Consider the following 20,463-nt stretch of genomic DNA (forward strand, 5'->3'; position numbering starts at 1 on the left):
CCTGCAATCATCTTCCCGACCTCTCCGCCCCCACCTCCTCTCCAGCCTATCACCCTTACCTTAACCTCCTTCCACCTATCGTATTCCCAACGCCCCTCCTCAAGTCCCTTCTCCTACCTTTTATCTTAGCCTGCTTGGCACACCCTCCTCATTCCTGAAGAAGGGCTTATGCCCGAAACGTCGATTCTCCTGTTCCTTTGATGCTGCCTGACCTGCTGCGCTTTTCCAGCAACACATTTTTAAGCTCTGATCTCCAGCACTTTCTCCTAAAAAGGAACAGGGTCAGTTTCTAATTATTAAAGCCCCATAAAAACGGTTGAATGGTACAACTTAGCATATGTATTGAGCTACACTCATCCAGCATCTCTGCTAGTAATCTTACAGATGTTTGTGGAGACAAGGAAGGTTGTACAATTTTATAGCATTTGGGGGGTAGGAACAAATCTGGGAATATCTAACCTTAACTAAAGTCCACATGAGCACACTAGAGTAAGTTGGTAAGGGGGCTGTTAGAGATACCTTTGTGACGTTACTACCTGGAACCCTTCTACTCCACAGTTACCTAAAACTCCGATCAATCCTAAACTGGGCCAGTACCTCAGGAAAAACAAATCTGGTTAAAATGGCCCAGCAGAACAACAAAATGGAAAAAGAAATTCAAACACTGAGAGTGCTCCTGGTATTTAACATCAGGCAGAGCTGCATGTTGGCTTTATGTTTAACAGCTGCCCAAAACTTAAATATTAATGATTCTAATATATTGATTACATATAGTGGATAACTTTAAAAAGGCATTTAGTAATCAAAATTGTACTTTAATGAGTATAGGGTAAAGTAATCAAGCAAGGGCCTGAATTGAGCTCCCATTGGTACAAATGGTCTGATTCGCTACCTTTCCAACCACGAGCTGGATGGCCAGGATGGTGGAGATTAAAAGACAATATCACTAAAATTGGCTACTTTGGGCTAGGCCATGAGCGAAAGCTGGGAACTATATTTAGAATTAAATGAGTTTTTTTATATATAAAGGGGTAATAACAGCAATAAAACAACATCTTATAAGTTAGTACTGTTAGCTATATTTGAACTTTGAGCACCCTAAGTGTTACATCAGCAGAAATGACTGGCGAGGAACCTTGTACACCATAAAGTCTGTATGAGGCATAGGAAGAGTGTAGAGAGTATAAATGCATTCATGTGTATAGGTTTGAGGAAGATCTATGATGGACAATTTCTGTTTGTTCAACAAGAATGAAACATAAACAATGTATATGTACCCAGGGCTATAAAGGTTGAAGGGTTCATGTGGGACAGAATCGGGAAGAGTCAGATTGAATATCACATAGAATTCTGTTTAGTCAAAGCCTGACATGCTTTCAGGTTGTTTGAACAAACATAAAATTAATGAGCATACCTGCGTCCTCCTCGGGCCTATGCAGGACAACAGCCAAATGGTAGAAGTGGTCTTGCTGGATGTACCTGTCTATCATTCACTAAACCCTGAAGAAGACCGCAGGCACAGAAATACTAACCAAATCTTTTCCCCTATTCCTGGTCCTAGCCTAGTTTCCATTGGACATGTGCAAATTATAATGTTGAAGGCTGCCAGAACAACACAACTACAATCTTTTAATTGTTACAATATGGTCTTGAAATCTTAGATTTGCACCAATGTTTAACACAATATGCATTTGCTTTAATGATATTGCATCTGTATATACAGTTAATTTTAATTCAGGAAAAATATAAATTCATGAAAATTTACCCAGACTTCGCACAAATGTTTATAGATATCCTATTGCATGTTCGTGGTATATAAAAGTAAATATCACAAATCAGCTGGTAATGCAAGGGAATATTTTGGAGTGTTACTCAAGGTCATTTTTTCTTTTGTGTATCATTGATTTTGGTGTTTTACCATTCTTGTTTATGTCACATTAAGAATTAAGACAGTTTACATCATAAATATGTCAGATTTTATATCAAAGCATAGATATGTCACTGAAAAATGAATAAATATAATTAATAGTCAATAATAGGTCATGTCTAATTATCATCAAACATTGATAACAAATCTATAATCTTCTGCTAGTTATTTGTCTCATTTGATTCACTGTTTAGAATTTATTTTGCTTGTGTTTTTTGTGGTTGCTAAGCAACGTTCTAGCTCCTGAAATGTTGTAACAATGTACACAAAGCTGAGAGCTCCAAACTCTGCATGGTCATGTTAGTCATTTTTCTTATCATGATTTTTATACAAATTTTTGTGTTTGTCGTAGTGATGGTCTGAAGAAAATGTAAGAGGTTGCTTTCTCATAGTGATCATCAGTAGAAGAAGTCTGAAATCAGGTCAGAGGTGAAATGTTGTTCCTGGCTCTGGATACTTCCTATAAGCACCAGTATTCATGAGATACTTGTCAGTTGTGCCTGGGCTTTAAAAGCGGCACCAGTAATTTCATGAGGTCCAGCCACTGGTGAAAACCATTTCTGGGGCAAGAGGAAAGTTAGGACAAGCAGAGTGCCATAATAATACAGCTGACGAGTTGAATTTCAGAGATTAGCATCAGAAGACTCAATGGGGCTCATGGAGAGCAACTCTCCAAGAAAGTCACTAAAACTGACACTTGGCTGATTTCAGCCCCATATTTTTTCAAAAGCAAAAAAAAGTGGGTGCTGAGAAACTGAAATAACAAGGAAATTCTGGAAATTCTCAGCAGGTCAGGCAGCTTCTCGTACAAGATTATCGACCCAAAACATTAACTCCATTACTTCTCCACTAGATGCTGCCTGAACAGTTATGTATTTGAAAAACATAGAACGTAGAAAAGTACAGACAGAACAGGCCCTTTGGCTCACGATGTTGTGCTGAGGTTTAATCTTAATGTATAATATAGTAACTTATCCTACGCGCCCCTCAACTCACTGTTATTCATGTGCATGTCCAGCAGTTGCTTAAATATCCCCAATGACTCTGCTTCCACCACCACAGCTGGCAACGCATTCCATGCATTCACAACTCTGTGTAAAGAACCTTCCTCTGACCGTCTCCTTTATATCTTCCTCCTAATATCTTCAAACTATAACTCCTTGTACCAGTCAATCCTGCCCTGGGCAAAAGTCTCTGGCTATTGACTCTATCTATGCCACTCATTATTTTGTATACCTCGATCAGGTCTCCTCTCTTCCTCCTCCTCTCCAGAGATAAAAGTCCGAGCTTATTCACCCTTTCTTCATAAGGCAGGCCCTCCAGTCCAGGCAGCATCCGTAAACATTCTTTGCACCCCTCTCCAAAGCTTCTGTATTTTTCCTATAGTCGGGCGACTAGAACTGGACACAATATTCTAAGTGTGGTCTCACCAGGGACTTGTAGAGCTGCAGCAAAACCTCGATTGCCCTGTTAATGAAACCAAAACACCTTATGTTTTCTTAATAACCCTATCCACTTGGGTGGCAACTTTGAGGGATCTATATACTTGCACACCCAGATCTCTCTGTTCCTCCATGGTGCCACGAATCCTGTCTTTAATCCTATAATCAGCATTCAAGTTCGACCTTCCAAAATGCATCACTTTACATCTATCCAGGTTGAACTCCATCTGCCATTTCTCAGCCCAGCTCTGCATCCCGTCTGTGTCATGCTGCAGCCTGCAGTAGCCCTCTATAATATCGACGACGCCTCCAACCTTTGTGTCATCTGCAAATTTACTAACCCACCCCTCAACCTCCTCATCCAAGTCACTTATAAAAACTATAAAGAGCGGAAGACCAAGAACAGAGCCCTGCGGGACTCCACTCAACACTGACCTCCAGGCAGAATGCTTTATCTACAACCACTCTCTGCCTTCTGTCAGCCAACCAATTCTGAATCCAGATAGCCAAATCTCCCTGTATCCCATACTTCCTGACTTTATGAATGAGCCTACCATGGCGAACCTTATCAAATGCCTTGCTAAAGTCCATATACACCATATCCACTGCTCGACCTTCGTTGACCTGTCTCGTCACCTCCTCAAAGAACTCAATAAGATTTGTGAGGCATGACCTGCCCCTCACATAGCCATGCTGACTGCCTTTAATCACACTATACTTTGCCAAATAGTCATAATTCCTATCCCTCAGAATTCTTTCCAAAACTTTGCTGACCACAGATGTAAGATGGACTGGTCTGTAATTGCCAAGGATTTCCCTATTACCCTTCTTGAAAAGAGGAACAACATTCACCTTCTTCCAATCCTCCGGTACGACTCCCGTGAAGAGTAAGGAGGCAAATATCCTCACCAGCGGCTTAGCAACCTCCTTTCTTGCATCCAGGAGCAGCCTAGGATAAATCTGGTCTGGCCCTGAGGACTTATCAATCTTAATATTTTCCAAAATTTCCAGCACATCAACTTCATCAATCTTGATCCGGTTAAGACTGTATCCCAGCTCCTCAAAGTTTTCATTTACAACAAGTTCCCTTTACTTGTGAAAACCGAAGCAAAAAACTCATTTAGGGCTTCACCTATCTGCTCAGACTCCACGCACAAGTTCCTTCTGCTATCCCTGATCAGCCCTACCTTCTCCCTGATCATTCTCTTTTTCCCCATATATGAGTAAAATGCCTTTGGGTTCGCCCTAATCCTTCCTGCCAAGCCTTTTTCATGCCCCCTCCTGGCTCTCCACAGTCCATTTCTGAGTTCCTTTCTAGCAAGCCTGTAATCCTCTAAAGCTGTGCTAGATCCTTGCTGCCTCCACCTTACATAAGCTGCCTCCTTCCTTTTGACGAGAAGTTCCTCTGTTCTTGTCATCCAAGGTTCCTTAATCTTACTCCTTCTTTCTTGTTTCAGAGGAACAAATTTGTGCATCACTCGCAACAACTGCTCCTTAAATAATCTCCATATATCTGCTGTGCCCTTTCTGTGGAACAATTGCTCCCAGTCTGTACTTCCCAACTCCTGTCTGATAGCGTCATAATTTGTTTTTCCCCAATTTTCTATTTCATTATCATATTTGTTATCTGCTTCGGATATCTCTCCCTTTTCTACTTAATTTACTGCAAAGACTGTACTTAAATATTGGCAACAACTTGTTATTATATTTCAACTCCATGCCCCCCACATGCTGAGAGATGAGTTGGCATGTGCCACTTTAGATTGCCTCATTGAGAGTTTTGAAGATTTAAGGGACCAAGGTGAAGGCCCAAGTCATATACTTACACTAGCAAGTTACAAACAGTACAGAAGAAATTAATTAGGAGGCACTAAAATTAGATTTTAAAAATATGTAGATTGTAGATTGCCATACCACTGGGAACAAAGTGACGTAGTTTCACTAACTTAAGATTCTGGGAATTAGAGAGTTCAAGTGTAAGAATTGAATGATAGAATACCATTCTTCTCTGGCTGTTTATCTGGCACAAGAGGGATAATATTAATTCTATATTAGCCTGAACAGAGAAAGTCAGGCCGAATCTGGTAATGTCAGCTGAGGTGGCATTATTCCAGAGGTGGCTAAGGAAGAATTTAGTAGGAAATAGGTTAGGCCCGATTGTGTTGAAAATATCTTGCTCTAGCGATCTTCAAGCCAATCCTGGGTCCACCTCTAAACTCTTGCCAGTTTCCAATCTTTGGTGTATGGACTGAAATCCCGAGGTAGCCTGGGAAATTTGTCTGACGTGCTTTTTGAAAAGAGAATGGGTAGACAACTTAGCCACTTCCCCAAACACAACTTCTCATAAAAGTGGAATTCGAGCAACATTGTGGTTAATCCCACTTTCTAGTTTTCTGTTTGGAGATTGACTGCACTTGCATAAAGCTGGATTGTAATTTCAGATCCATATAATTTTACAGCATAGGAAAAAAACTTAACTACATTCTCTTAGAATTATCTGCTTAATTCAATTCTCCTATTATTTTCCCATGCCCTTTTAAGTTTTTCCTTTACAAAACTTTATCCATTTCTCAAAGTCTGTTTTAGTTTTATGCCCAATTGGTGCAATGCTCTGTACTCTAAAATGTTTTTCATATAAAAACAAATTCTCCAAATTCCTCCATTGATTTTTCTTGGTAATCTTACATTGGTGCCATTCTGTTTATTGGCTCTCAGAGGAGCGGAAACAGTCTTTCCATATTTAGTTTGTGACATCCCTTTATTTTGAACATCTTTGAGCTTTTTTTTTTAGTCTTACATTTTTGATTAGTGCCTGGTTTCTCTGGACTCTTCTCTTATTTAAAGACTCGCAACAGGTTATGTCTACATGTGCAGGAAGAGTTTCTGCAGTGCTTCTGCCAAAACTACAGTGGATGGAAGGTGGGACCTCCTTCAAGGAAGAAGTTTCCACTTCATGTGTTCTTGATATGTAGTATGTATTGTGCAGATTATTATTAGACGGAGGTAATTTTAACTTGTGGCAGCTTGATGCCTCAATATGTTGATTCATTTATATAAACTCTAAAGATTTGGACATCTTTTGTCAAGCTAGGTTCCAACATTGCACCCTTGTCTGATTGGAGAATCAGACACAGAAGACTTGGACATTGAGAGTGTCATAAATCAAGTTTAATGTCCAGATTTAAAACCAGTCATTTTGAACATTGAGCAACTGGACACAATTGCCTCCATCCTTAACCGTGTGGTAATGTGCATGTGAAATGAACTGGTGCAAAATCTACCTCCTTGATGGTGTGAAGATTTGCCAGTCCAAATAAAATGTAACTGGTCATGTTAACTAGGAGTGAGTAGGTCTTCTGGACTGGCTTAAGATTCCCTAAGCAGGTTGTAGAGGAATTTTTCTGTTTTTTTGTAATCCTAATTGATGCAAGTTTTATTGTTGTCCCTTTCATTAAGAGATTGCCTGGCTTGCAGACATGGTGCAGTGTGTATTCTGAGATGCACATGATATTGTGTCTTCCAAGGTTCAACTGGCTGAGGATAGACAGTATTGATGACTGTTAGTAACTCCTAACTAGTCTCTAGCAGCTGTAGTTATTTTGGCAGGTGTGCCTTTCCTGGCACTGATAGGTAATTTTGTTTCTTGTTGTTTGTCAAGTTACAATACTGAAATATTTGACTTATACTCAAAATGGGCATGAGTTTAGCAGTCACTCCACCTGTCCATTCATGCTTCCAAAAGAGGGTGAGCAAAATTTGTACTTTTATTTTACTTATAAAAAAGCTGCCAGTGAACTGCATACAATAAACACCCAGCAGGTTGGATTTGAGAATGGGAAAGGTAGCAATATCAGAGTGCCTTGAATGGGCTTGTAGCTGGCTAGAGTTCATTAGGGTTATGGTTGGTTCCATGTCTGGGTGGTAAGGCAGATTGGCACGTACCCTAAACTATGAGGTTGCAGATATTGATGGAATTCAATTGTGCTGGTGCTGATGCCGATGCTACTCCATAATGTCTCAAAGATACCCAGTTTTGAGTTACTGGATCGATCCTTAATCTCTCCCATTTAACAGAGTGAGAGTGCCATGCAAAACAAATGATGTTCTCTTTGCTAAGACATGGCTTTACCTCCTTAACAATTGGTGTTTACTGCTCCTGTCATTGCCATGGATAGATGCATCTGTGACAGGCATGTTCATGAGAACAAAATATACTGTGTAATTTCTTTTTTCAAAGTTTGTTCGTGGGATGTGGGTATTGTTGGCTAGACCAGCACTTGACCATCTGAATTGCTCTAGAGAAGTTGGTACTGAATTGCCGCCTTGAACTACTGAAGTCCTTGGAGCATGGGGGTACCCATAGAAACTCTCTGGATTTTGACCAGTGACTGTGAAGAATTGTGTTGTAGTTTCAAGTCAGGAGTGTGAGACTTGGAGGGGAGCTTGCAGGTGATAGCGTTGACTTGTTTCTGCTGCTTTTGTCCTTCTATTTAGTAGATGTTGTGATTTGGAAATTATTGTTGGAAGAATCTTGGTGAATTCCTGCAGTGCATCTTGTAAATGGGGTACTACCATGTGTTGGTGGTGAACGGAGTGAATGTTAAAGGTGGTAAATAGAGTTAAAATCAAGTAGGCTGCTTTGTTCTGGATGGTTTTGAGCATCTAGAGTGTTGTTGGGAGCTACAACAATCAGGCAAGTGGGTAGTATTCAATCACATTCCTGATCTATCCCAGAGTTCTCAGTTGGCTGGATAGCAGGTATGTAATGGACAGCAGAGTAATGTCAACAGCGAGGAATCAATCACCACATCGGTTGAGGTTACCATGAAGAGCTCTCCTTCTCAACCTGTCACCTCAGATGTGATGACCCTCAGATTAAAACACTACTAGTTGTTTCACACTGTAATGGAAGAGCAACCCTATGGTCTTGTAGAACAATGGCAACTTTACCTTTTACCTTCTACAAAATTACGAGAAATAGATTTACTCTGGTTTTTCAAAAGCAATATACGGTGGATTCTGGGAATCTGAAATAAAAAGTAGTAGTTCTGGTAATGTTCCCAATCATGGATGATATAGAGAAGTACTAATTCATCAGCTAAGTGAGGTAAGTAGTCATCAACTGGAGGTTTTTTTGCTATGTTCAATCTAAAACAGTGAGACATCTCGTAATGCTGAGCCAGTGTGACCACATTCCACCCCTGCTCTCCTCTACCTTGCTCTCCTCTACTATACCACAATCTTTAGTAGGTTCATCAGTAAGAAAATCTGTATTTATATTCTTTTTAGCGCAATAAACTGTACTCACGGCACTTCAAGTGAGTATTAGGGGAAAAAAAAACTGACAACAGGCTACCAAATTAAATTTTCAGACAGAAGTGTTAATTGGCTTTAAGAATTGACTTAAGGGAGGAGACAGTGAGAGAGGAAATGAATTTCAGAACTTAGGCCCAAAACAGCTGAAAGGACAAGAAGGCTGTAAGGGAGTGGTAAAAATCAGGGATGTGCAAGAGATCAGAATGAGAAAACAAAGGGATCTTGGAGGCTGAGGGAAATTACTAAGATAGGGGAGGGCGAGGCTATTTGTAAACAAGACTAATAATTGCAAAATTGATTGATTTTTGGGTTGTATTAACAGACTTAGTACAAATTCAAGAAGCCTTTCTGATACTTTACTACCATTGGCATATCACTTGAGAGTTATAGAAGGACCAGAAAAATTAAAGGCCATTCAGCTTATCATGATTGGGCTGATTCTTTCCAAGATCAATCCAATTTACTCTCATTCCCATGCTCTATCTCTGTTGTTTGCAACTGTTTCCTATCCAACCATTTACATAATTCCATTGAATTCAGATTATAACCCGCTGCACAAGGGAACTCTTGGTAACTATAGTTTAAAAACCCAATGTCAGATTTCATGTATACAGTGATAGTATTGAGTTCTACCTCACTACCTTTCATCAATGGATATCATGCATATGTGAAACAGTAGTAGAGAGCGTGGTGCTGGAAAATCCTGATGAAGGGCTTATGCCTGAAATGTTGATTCTCTTACTCCTCAAATGTTGCCTGACCTGCTGTGCTTTTCCAGCAACACACTCTCAACTCTGATCTCTAGCATCTGCGGTCTCAGTGTGTGAAACAGGAGTGGATCATGGTGAGATCCTGCAGACCTGCAGAACTAGCAATGAGAGAATGGGAAGAGAAAAAGTTACAAGAGGTCCTCTGGCTATGTCTAAATAAATGAAAAATAAGAAGACGACGAGCTGTCCCATTCACTTGAACTATGGAAGAAAAGTGTTGGATGAGGCTAGTGTGGTCAGCCATATGAAAGTTTGTGTAGAGCTATCTCTTTTGAACCAATGTCTTTCTGGTGTCAAACAGCTAGTCCAACATCCAGTGCTGAATTATACAAATTTTCATCCGATGGATCACTGAAACAGTTGACACTATTGTTTCCAGCTTACATTCATTTTCATTCTCTAGCCACTACTTCCATATGAAGCTGAACCTGATTCTAGAAATTCTTGGCATTCTATTTGACGAAGAGCTGAACTCTGGCCTTCATATCCCCCATTCTGAAAAAACTGTCGATCTGCTTCTTAGTGATGCCTCCTATTTCAGTCTATCTACTGCACAAACTTGTATTATGTATACTGTACCTCCAGACGTGGATATTTCAATACTTCCCTTAACTGCCCTCCCATTGCCCCAACTCCATTAGTTCAAGCTCATCCAAACTTCTGCCTGTATTCCAACTTGCATGGTACTCCACACTGATAAACGCCTTGTGGAGGAAATGGACAGAGTCCCTCACACCTATAAACAGTTTGGTTTAGCCATCAGCGTCAGGAATTCAAATATCATAGTCCTTAAGAGTAAGGTACAAGGACAGGTCATTCTTTTGATCAAAAATGTACCTAATTCAGCCTTGAATATATTCTATGACCCAACCTTGAATAACCTATAGGGACAGAATGACAGAGAATAATGACCATCTCAGAGAAATGAATTCTCCCCATCTCAGTTTTAAATGGAAGACCCATTTTTAACCCCTCTGTTCCCTACCTCTCAACACCGACAAGTGGAACTATCTCCTGAGCATTCATCCTGTCTAGTCCCCTCAGGATCTTGCATATTTCTATAAGAAAGTTTTGTAATCTTCAGTAGATATTGGTCCAATCTGTTCATTGCTTCCCTTATAAGGTAGTTCCTTCACCCCAGAAATCCGTGAATGGCTTTCAATGATACATGTCCTTTCATAAATGATGACACCAAACTATATGCCATACTCCAGATACAACCTAATTAAGGCCTTATATACCATACCCCAGATGCAACCTAACTAAGGTCTTGTACATTTGCGGCAATGCTTTGCTACTTAATTTCAATTCCTCTTGCAATAAAGACTGACATTCTATTTGCATTCCTAATTAATTTACCTGTACCTGCATATTAACCTTATGTGAATCATGTACCAAGACACTCAGATCCACCTGTACGGAGTTCTGCAGTCTTTCTTCATTCAAATAATAAACTGATTTTCCTTTTTAGAACAATTTTTAGTTATTCAGGAGATGTGGGTTTCATAGGCTGGTCCAGCAAGTAGGTCCATCCCTATTTGCTCTTCTACTTGTAACTGTTTCTGGCTAGCTTTATTTCATACTCTCCTTGTTTTTCTCTTATTATGTTCTTCGCCATTCTTTACAATCTGAACAACTTTCTTTGCCCCAGAATTGACAGCCATGTCTTCAGCCATCCAATCCCTAAGCTAAGGAATTCCTTTCCCAAACTCTCTGCCTATTTACTGCTGTACCTTCTCTTCCTTTAAAACACTACTTAAGTTGTACCTATTTGACCAAGGTTTTTGTCGTCTAAAATCTCCAACTTCGACTCAGTATAAATCTTCATCTAATTAAATTTGTGTAAATTGCCATGAGATGTTTAATTATGTTAAAAACGCTATCTAAATCCAAGTTATTGCTGAAGTTGTTGCTCATCAGAAAGTTGTCAGCAAACAAGCAGCAATTGAGTGATACAAAATTAGTGCAGAGTTTTTGAGAGTTTGTAGAGGAGTCATGTGCCATCCACTATTAAGCAATAAATAGGTGAGGAGAAGACATATCCTAAGACCATGTGGATCACTGAGCTAATGAGGGGTGGCTAGAATGACCTGCAGTTGGTAAAGGTGCTCTGGCTATGACCAGATAGGTGAGAATGGAAGAAAGTTTGGACAGACTTAATGAGCTCGACAATGGAGAAAAATTATAATAGGAATTATGGTGTGATCAGTTATAATCGAAATTCGTGAGGTTAAAAAGATTTGAAGATGCCGGTGTTGGATTGGGGTATACAAAGTTAAAAATCACGCAACACCAGGTTATAGTCCAACAGGTTTAATTGGAAGCGCCCTAGCTTTTGGAATGTCACCTGATGAAGGAGTGACGCTCCGAAAGCTAGTGTGCTTCCAATTAAACCTGTTTGACTATAACCTGGTGTGTGATTTTTAAGGTTAAAAAGAGCAAGAGAATAGTGTGATGAGCATTATTACGAAACATTTAATTTTGGTTTGGGACATCTCAAAGCCACAGAGGGGCCATTTCAAATGGGTTGGAGAACATTGAATTATTGAGGATTACAGGAATAACAAATGCAACATTCCTGGTAATTACTATTCATACTATAAGCAAGAAAAAGTATTGTAGGTGCCAGCACTTATAAAGGAAACCTGTACCTATTTGTGCATATTTTTGTTATTCGCATTAAAATTAAAGCTGCGATAATTGAGCTAATTTTCTCACCCCACTTACAGCGAATAGGTCTGCACTGAAACACAGATATGTGAGCAGTAGTCATATCTAACATACTTACCCCTGAAATTTCACAAGGTTACCCTCATAACTTTGGCAGAGTATTCAGAGAACGTAGCGATAGGAACATTCAGCCTTTTGAGTTTATTCCACCAAATATTTAAATATCTGTAATCTCATTAAAACATATGCAATTCTAGTGAATTTGCACCACCACTGCTAAGAAAAATGCATATGTGTCTGAAAGTAGTTATGAGTGTAGTTGTTTTGATTCCCATGGTCCCTCCTGGCAATCTCCCATCTAAATTTAACGCTGCGAGTTTCAGAAAACCTTTGCAGAACTTCCAGACCCTTGTTTCTCAGATGGATGAGCTACAGAAGAAACTCATTTGATGATGCTGAGGGATTAATAGAAATAAAATAATGTAGGCCAAGATGGACTTTTAGTGGCCATTGTGAAGTTAATCACTTTAAGTACAGCATCATCACTGGACATAAACTCAGAATTATGACTAGATAACAAGCGGGAGAATGAATAGAATATTTTTTCACACACAAGTTGGGAATCTGCCACTGAAATTTCAATCCATATTTCTCTGAGTTTCTTACTTTGCACAACAAAATATGAGCATCAAAACTTAACTGCCCAAATTCTCAAACATCTACTTAGTATGAATAGAGACGAACTTGTGTTGCTGTTTTCTCGACTTTATTTGTTGATTTGTAAGTGGAAACCAAACATGCATACATTCACATTTAACTGTATGCAGAAGGACAAACAGTGGTCAGATGTTTTTTTTGCCTGACAAGTGGATAACAACCATGGCTTGAATGAAGATGTCTCCAGTTTGAACTTTTCAGGAATGCCAAACACGGTCTGTAGAACAGCTCTTCAATTTGACGTAACATTGGAAGCGTGAAAGATGGATCAAATCTTCCGTTTCAATAACTAGGACAGTATACCTCTTCAGATTTGAACTTGTTTTTCTGGACTGCTTGCGGAAGAGCTAAAGCCAAGTTTTGTATCTTCCATGTTATCTGTCTCAAGAGTTGCATCTTCACCTTCCTCTGATGTCAACTGATCAAGGATGTCATATGCCAGTTTATATATCTCCTCATTTTCGTGCAGTTGTAGTTGTTCAATCATTTGCAAAGCTCCACATTCTTCAATTGAATTTGCTACCAGTTCTGTTTTATCATTTGCTGTATTCAGGATATTACTTAATCCATCCAGCACCACAATAATTATCTGAGGGTCCAGCAGTGTTAGCAACTTGCAGAAAGGAACTACTGCATTCTGTTCAATCAAGTAGTCGACCTGATCTTTCCTACCACAATTAGCTAGATTGGCTATAACCCAAGCAGTTTCTTTCTGAGTAGCATAATCTCCATTTTCCATGAGATTTACAATTAAAGGAACAAGGTTAGCATTAATCACTGCCTGTTCCTGTTGCTGGTTTCCAGCAGTGACATTGGAGAGAAACCATACAGCATCCTTGTTGATTTTCATGTTAGGGTGAGTTAGTAATGCTGGGAAATGAGAGAGAGCTCCACAATTCAAAACTACTTGTGCTTGTTCATCAGTACCAGTTACAATATTTCCTACAGCTCGTAATGTTGCAGTCTGAATATTAACCTCTTGATGGCTAAAAAGAGGCACCAAACGCTGAACTATTCCTGAATCTATAACCATCTGGATTTGCTCGTCTTCAGCATCTGTTATGTAGGACAGGGCCAAAACAGTGTCTATTAAGACATGCATATCATTATGGTGAACAAGAACACATAGAGCTGGAAGAATCTCTTCAACAGTTGCCTTTGTCAGGGGAGGGTCTTTCTGACGGCAGAGATTAACAATGACCCATGTGACAGTGCGAAGGAAAGTAATAGGGACTGAAGCATTGACAAAAGAAAGTAGGGGCTTTATAATTCCTAGACTAATGACATAATCTCTACATTTAGACCCATCTGCTATGATGTTGCCTAAAGCCAGTAATGCTTGTTCACACACATCCTGGTGAGGACAATATAGCAGCCTTAACAAGAGTGGAACAGCATTTGATTTAATCATAGTCTCTGTGTGCTCTGAAGGACCATAAGCAATGTTTGCTAGAGCCCATACTGCTTCGAACTGTAATTGATGATTATGATCCTGTTGTAGACAGTGCATAAGAATTGGAAAAATGCCAGAGTTGATTAAATCACCTATTGGAGGAGCATAATCAGTAGAAACTAACTCTCTCACAGCTTGCACGCCTCCTAGCTGGACTTCCTGGTTTTCACTAGTTGCATTCTTTACTATTTCTTCTAATGATACGTTTTGCACTCTGATATCACCATCAGGGTCAGTTTCTTCATTTCCCACAAGGACATTCCTTCGTTTTAAGTAGTGTTCATCCCTTTTGATTTTTCTTAGTTCAACAACGATCTCATTTTGTTGTCGTCTCACAGTCTCCAGATCCCGCCCTTTTTTCTTAAAGCTCTTTATCCTTTGATTATCCAACTTATTGGTATCAGCCATATCCATTTGCTTCTTGGAAAAAATGACGTGTTTAAAAGGGAAATGAAAGATTCAATGATTGCAGATCTCTTATCCAATGTTTCCACACCTTTACACTCAGAAGTGGACCTCTCATTATAACTCGTGAATGGAGTAGATCTGAATTACAAATTCTCTAAGACCATATTGCTATGAAGAGTGCAAAAACAACAGTGCCTGTTAATGCATCAAGCTCCCTGTTATTACCTGTGACTAAGTTCAGTGTGTCATCGTACCAGTATTATGACCGGATCCAAATCAAACCTCCCAACCAATCAAATTTCAATATTTAAATGAGGCTTTGGTAAATAAATTTAGTTAATACTCCAGGACTAATATTTCAACACATCTGAGTGAAGAAAACTACAACCAACCAGCTCATCTGGTTGACACCTTGTTTACATAAAAACCCAGATTAGTAATTGACTCGGAGCAACAGACTGCTATCCTGTTTGAAATCCAGAGCCTATCGCATCGGGTGCTGTTGAAGGCAGAACAGGGCCGGGTTCCTGTCCGTTTTTCTGCTTTCTGCATAAGTTCCTTCTTTTTCCCAAGAACGCCAGATGCAGGCGGCTTTGCTCCAATGTTCTATGGCGGTTTTGTGGACATTGATGTCACTCCAGGATTGGTATGCTGCTCCACCGATGCCAGGGTCAAGGATATCATAGAGCAGCTATGGGACTTTGATCTCTGAGAGGAATAGTGATCAGTCAGAGGTCGTGGTCCATGTTGGTCCCAACAGTATAGGTAGGAAAGGGGATGTGCTTTCAAAATTTAGGGAGCTAGTTAGAATGTTTGCAAGCAAGACATCAAAAGTAGTAATCTCTAGATTATTCCCAGTGCCACATTCAAATGAGTATAGAAATAGGAGGATAAAACAGCTGAGTGGCTAGAAAGTTACTGCAGTAGGAAAGGCTTTAGCTTCTTGGGACATTGAGACTGGCTCTGGGGATAATGATACCACTATGAGTCAGATTGGTTATACCTGAACAGAAGCAGTAAGGAGTTTCTTGTGGAGCATTTGCTAGCACTGTGTGAGTGTTTAAAATCATTTACCCATGAGATCCATGAGAAAATATTAGAGAGGAATACAAATGCACACGATACTGGAAGAGACAGATAGTACTAGAATAGAGAATGCTTAGTTACTAGGTGAAGTTGGAAAAAAGGAGAAATGAAAACATTGTAAATCATGGTAAGAGTTCATGATCATAGTAAATACAATTAGTGAATTACAGATGAGAATTCACATTGGAATTATGATGATATGGTATAAGAGACCCGATTTAAGGAAGACCTGGACTGAGTATTAAGTATTCCCAGAGATAAGGTATTCGAGAAAGTTGGGAAAGGATGAGGATGAGGGGATTTATGATTGATTGAGGAAAGCATTTCAGTGCCAGGGAAAGAGAATGTCCCATGGATTCAGGGGCAGACTTGATTTGGGTAGAGTTAAGGAACCGAAAAGATGCAGTTACACTTCTTAGCGTGTAGGTCATTGACTAGTATGGAGAATATACAGGAAAAAAATCTGCAAATGACTTAGAGGTGCAAATGTTATAGTTATTATAGGGAACTTTAATTATCCAAATGTTGACAGAGGTGGTGCAAAGGGCAGAAAGAGCATATTTGCAATGGAATGCTTGAGGTTTTGTTTTCTTTGCAATTCCTTGCATCTGTCTTTATTAAGGAAGCAGATGATGCCCAGGCCATGATGATAGAGGAGCAAATTCAGTCCTTAAAAGGTATAAGGAGGTAGAATTGGTAAACTTGTCAGTTGTTCTGTAAAAATGGGCAGGAGTAGAGAGACATGGGTGCATATGTGATACACGGGTCTTGAGCTAGGTGTTACAACTGTAATCTAGAATGACGTCTATTCTAGTGTATAATTTGTTGCTGTTGATGACACTGCTCCTTGTTAGAATATTTTTATAGTCCTTTGGATTTAGCTCTGGCAATCAGCCTCTTTGGAAGGGAGTCTTCAGCTTTCCCTAATCTGTAATCCTGATGGTGATAAGTTATATTAGAGAGGGGTTAACCAGTAATTTAACAAAGGTGCATAACAGTCGGTGAGCTGAACCTTACTCTTTATTTTGGCTAAGTCTGAATTGTGTAAAGATCTTTGGAGAGATTTTCACTATGAGACTTTGCATGTTCTTTCTCATATCTTGTCAGGTCATTTGTTACCATGTGCTATTCCTAGAACAACTCAACATTCACCAAAAGACTGGCATCCCATGTGCCTGCACCATCTATGAAAGGCCACTGTGTATCTGGACACGCACTGGCAATCTGTCATTGACTTTCACAAGCAATGGAATGGCACAGCAGCCATGAGCACCATGGGGCAGCATGGTGGCTCAGTGTTAGCACTGCTGCCTCACGGGGATCCAGGTTTGATTCCTGCCTCGGGTGACTGTCTGTGTGGAGTTTGCACATTCTCCCCGTGTCTGCATGGGTTTCCTCCGGGTGCTCCGGTTTCCTCCCACAATCCAAAGATGTGCAGGTCAGGTGAATTGGCCATGCTAAATTGCCCATAGTGCTAGGTGTATTAGTCGGGTAAACATAGGGTAGGGGAATGGGTCTCGATGGTTTACTCTTTGGAGGGTCAATGTGGACTTGTTGGGCCAAATAACCTGTTTCCATACTATAGGGAATCTAATCTAATGCTGTTGGGGTAGTACATTAGTATGCTATGAGTCGAGGATTGGCGAACTAATAGAGAGTTAGAATAAAGGGACATTTTCAGCATGGCAATCTGAAACTAGTGAAGTTCTACCCAGATCAGTGCTGGGACCACAATTATGTGGAAGAACCTCATAATATGAGAGTATGTATCTAAATTAGCAAATCTATAAAGAACCAGCCATGCAACACGAAACGTCAGAAGCTGTTAAGCATATCCTGTGGACCTTTAACTGCTCCTTCTTCACAATGCCAACCTCCAAAAGAAATTGACAGATGTTCTTCCACTGTTTATGAGGAATAATGATGGAAATGAATGTACTATGGCCAAGTTTGTGGATAGCAGAAAAAAAAGATTGGAAAGTAAGTAGTGAGGATGACAGTAAATCTGCAGAGGGATAGAGACAGATTAAGGAATTGGGCAATGGAACGGAATATAATATGGAAAATATGAGGTTATCCACTGGCAGCAAGAATAGAAGAGCTGAATATTATTTAAGTAGAAAATACTGCAGAAAATGCCACATAAAGTGATTTGGGGATCCTTTTGGATGAATCATAAAATGCAGGTTCAACAGATAATAGGAAAGGCAAAAGGAATGTTAGATTTAATTTAAAAGGGCGAGGAGTATAAAAATAGGGAGGTCTTGCTAAAACTGTATAAGGCACTAATCAGGTCATAGCTGAAATACTGTGAACAGTTTTGGTCTGTTTCTCTAACAAAAGATGTCCGACATTGGAAAGAAATCAAAAACAGGTTTACCAGTTTGATCCTAGGTATGAAGGGATTTTCTTATGAGGAGAGGAGTAGTTGGACTTGCACTTGTTTCAGGTTAGGAGGGATTAAGGGTTATGGGGAGAAGGGAGAATATGGGAGAACTGGGTTGTGAAACGTAACTATTATTGAATGGCAGAAAATACTTGGTGGGCTGAGTAGCCTATTCTGCTCCGGTGCCTATGGTCTAATCATCAAGCGGATTAAGGAGATAAAGATAAACAGTAGAGTTTATTAACAGATCAGCTATGATCTCATTCAATAGCAGAATGATGTTAATGGGCAGAATGGCCTACTTCTCCTTTGTCTAATGGTCTCATTTTCTCATTCACTATATTTGTCTTGCAACCACCATGCCACACACTTTGCCTGTCTGAACCCCTCAGCTCTACCAATACCCACTGTCTATCTGCAGCTGATCTTTGCCCATTTGGGGAATGTTACATACATGCAAACAACTGGACAAGTACAAACATGAGCTTTTATTGACAGGATGCATAAGAGAACACAAATCAAAGCAGCAGGAGCTGAAGTTCACTCCATAATATAAACCAGATTTTGTCACCATGACAAAAGAGTATTTTCCAGTTCATAATTGTCTGTAGCACTCAGCTCTGTCCTTTTGGCATCAGTGTAAATTACATTGTGTCTTTTAGTCCCTTCTGCCACTGATCTTTGTCATAGACAATGGTAGCTTCCACCTTCTCCATGTTCTCATCCTCCCTTGGAAGGCTGCGTCTGTTTTCCCAGTTCTTCAGTATCCATCACATCACCTCATTTCCTGTTCTGACTGTGCAGAGCACAACGAGCCATGTAATGGTGCACACCATATTTGGATGGTTCTGAAGGGACCCCGAGACTTGTCCATGCAGCAGAACTGCATCTTCAGCAGCCCTGTTGTCTGCACTACCACAGCCGTATCAAGACAAGAGCAACATTGTACCTGTACTACTCATGCCAGGTGGTTGCACAATGGTAGCATGAGCCATGATCACAGTGGGTAGCCTTTTCCCTCAATAGCCAGTTTTGTAAGATACCTAGGGGACCCTCAAATTTACCAGGTACATGAGTGTGCTCCGGGAGTCATGGCAGCTTCCAGGGTAGGGGTCACACATCTCCAGGAAGTGGTACCGGTGATCATCTGTTCATTATTGGAATGAGACCCCTTCCACAGTATCCTGATACTGCCCTCTCACTGCCATGTGTATGCCATCGATGGCACCTTCCACTTAGGTGAACCCAGCCATGTTCCTGAATCTGACTGAACACTAAATGGGGAACCAAATGTCCTTGGTTTGATCTTGCACGGATGATATCAGTCATTGTTCTGATACATTTGTGGGACCACGACTGAGTGATCCCACACAGGTCACCCATCACTCCCTGGAAGGTGCAAGCAGCATGCTAGTTCAGCAGGCAGTGACCTTCACAGCCAATAGGAGAGGGGGCCCTGCAGCCCTTGGTTCCTACTCCAGTATCCAGCATCGTTCTGGCGTAGTGTCACAGGACAAACTGAGCCAGTGATGTCAATGCGCTTCAATCAACCCCAGCAATTGGAGTCAGGACTGGAGAACTCTGATTCTCCTGTGCACACCACATATCCTGAGGGCCCCTGGGATCATGAGCTTTCCCTGAGCTGGGAGGTCCTTTTCCTCAGTGCTGATCTCCTGCTACTTCAGGGGTTGATGTTGGTTTCTGTCCTTTTGGATCCATCTTCAATTTTGTTGGAAAGGCAGCCAAAGCGACCCACATGTCATTAGCAGCAGGATCCATCACACTCAATGGATAGGACCTAAATTTATAACTGAGCGAAAGGGTTTCTTTGAATTCAGAACAGTTATTGATAGCATACCTTGCGGCTGAAGGCTGGACACACTTCCCCATGCAGTGAGACACGCTGCACGCTGATAACGAGGGACATGTCTCCATGATCCATCCACCATCAGGCTCAACATATGCTGCAACCCGGTGAAGGTGCTGAGCAGGCTGAGAGTAACTCACTATCAGTGAGAAGGCAGTAGTGTTCTGACACACTACCTATTCTGGACTCCCATTAAACACTCAGTGTCTCACTCAATTCAGGAAGACCATTGTAATCATAGATGAAAAATCAATGTTGTGTGGCTCACGACTGTTGGAAGTTTGGACAAGTAGTGGTTCCTCCTCTGCAGCAATTTTATGTAGCATCACTGCCAGTAATAACCCCACCCATGGTTTACTATGCCCTTCAAAAGTTGTTCCACATTCTCCCATTCTTCTTGAGTTTCCCCCATCATCATTCT

The 20,463-nt window shown here is 40.5% G+C and overlaps 2 protein-coding genes across 6 annotated transcripts in view; one reads left to right on the top strand and one right to left on the bottom strand.

Annotated features, from left to right (window-relative positions):
• Positions 1-20,463, top strand: part of ablim2 (actin binding LIM protein family, member 2) — a 408,138-nt gene that overhangs the window by 136,590 nt on the left and 251,085 nt on the right. The gene's annotated exons all lie outside the window — the stretch shown is intronic.
• On the bottom strand, positions 13,150-14,703 carry LOC122559653 (importin subunit alpha-3-like). The gene has a single exon (XM_043713552.1). The coding sequence runs from the start codon at positions 14,701-14,703 to the stop codon at positions 13,150-13,152; it is 1,554 nt and encodes a 517-aa protein (XP_043569487.1).

The sequence above is a fragment of the Chiloscyllium plagiosum genome, chromosome 1 (assembly GCF_004010195.1).
Source record: "Chiloscyllium plagiosum isolate BGI_BamShark_2017 chromosome 1, ASM401019v2, whole genome shotgun sequence".
Taxonomy (NCBI): domain Eukaryota; kingdom Metazoa; phylum Chordata; class Chondrichthyes; order Orectolobiformes; family Hemiscylliidae; genus Chiloscyllium; species Chiloscyllium plagiosum.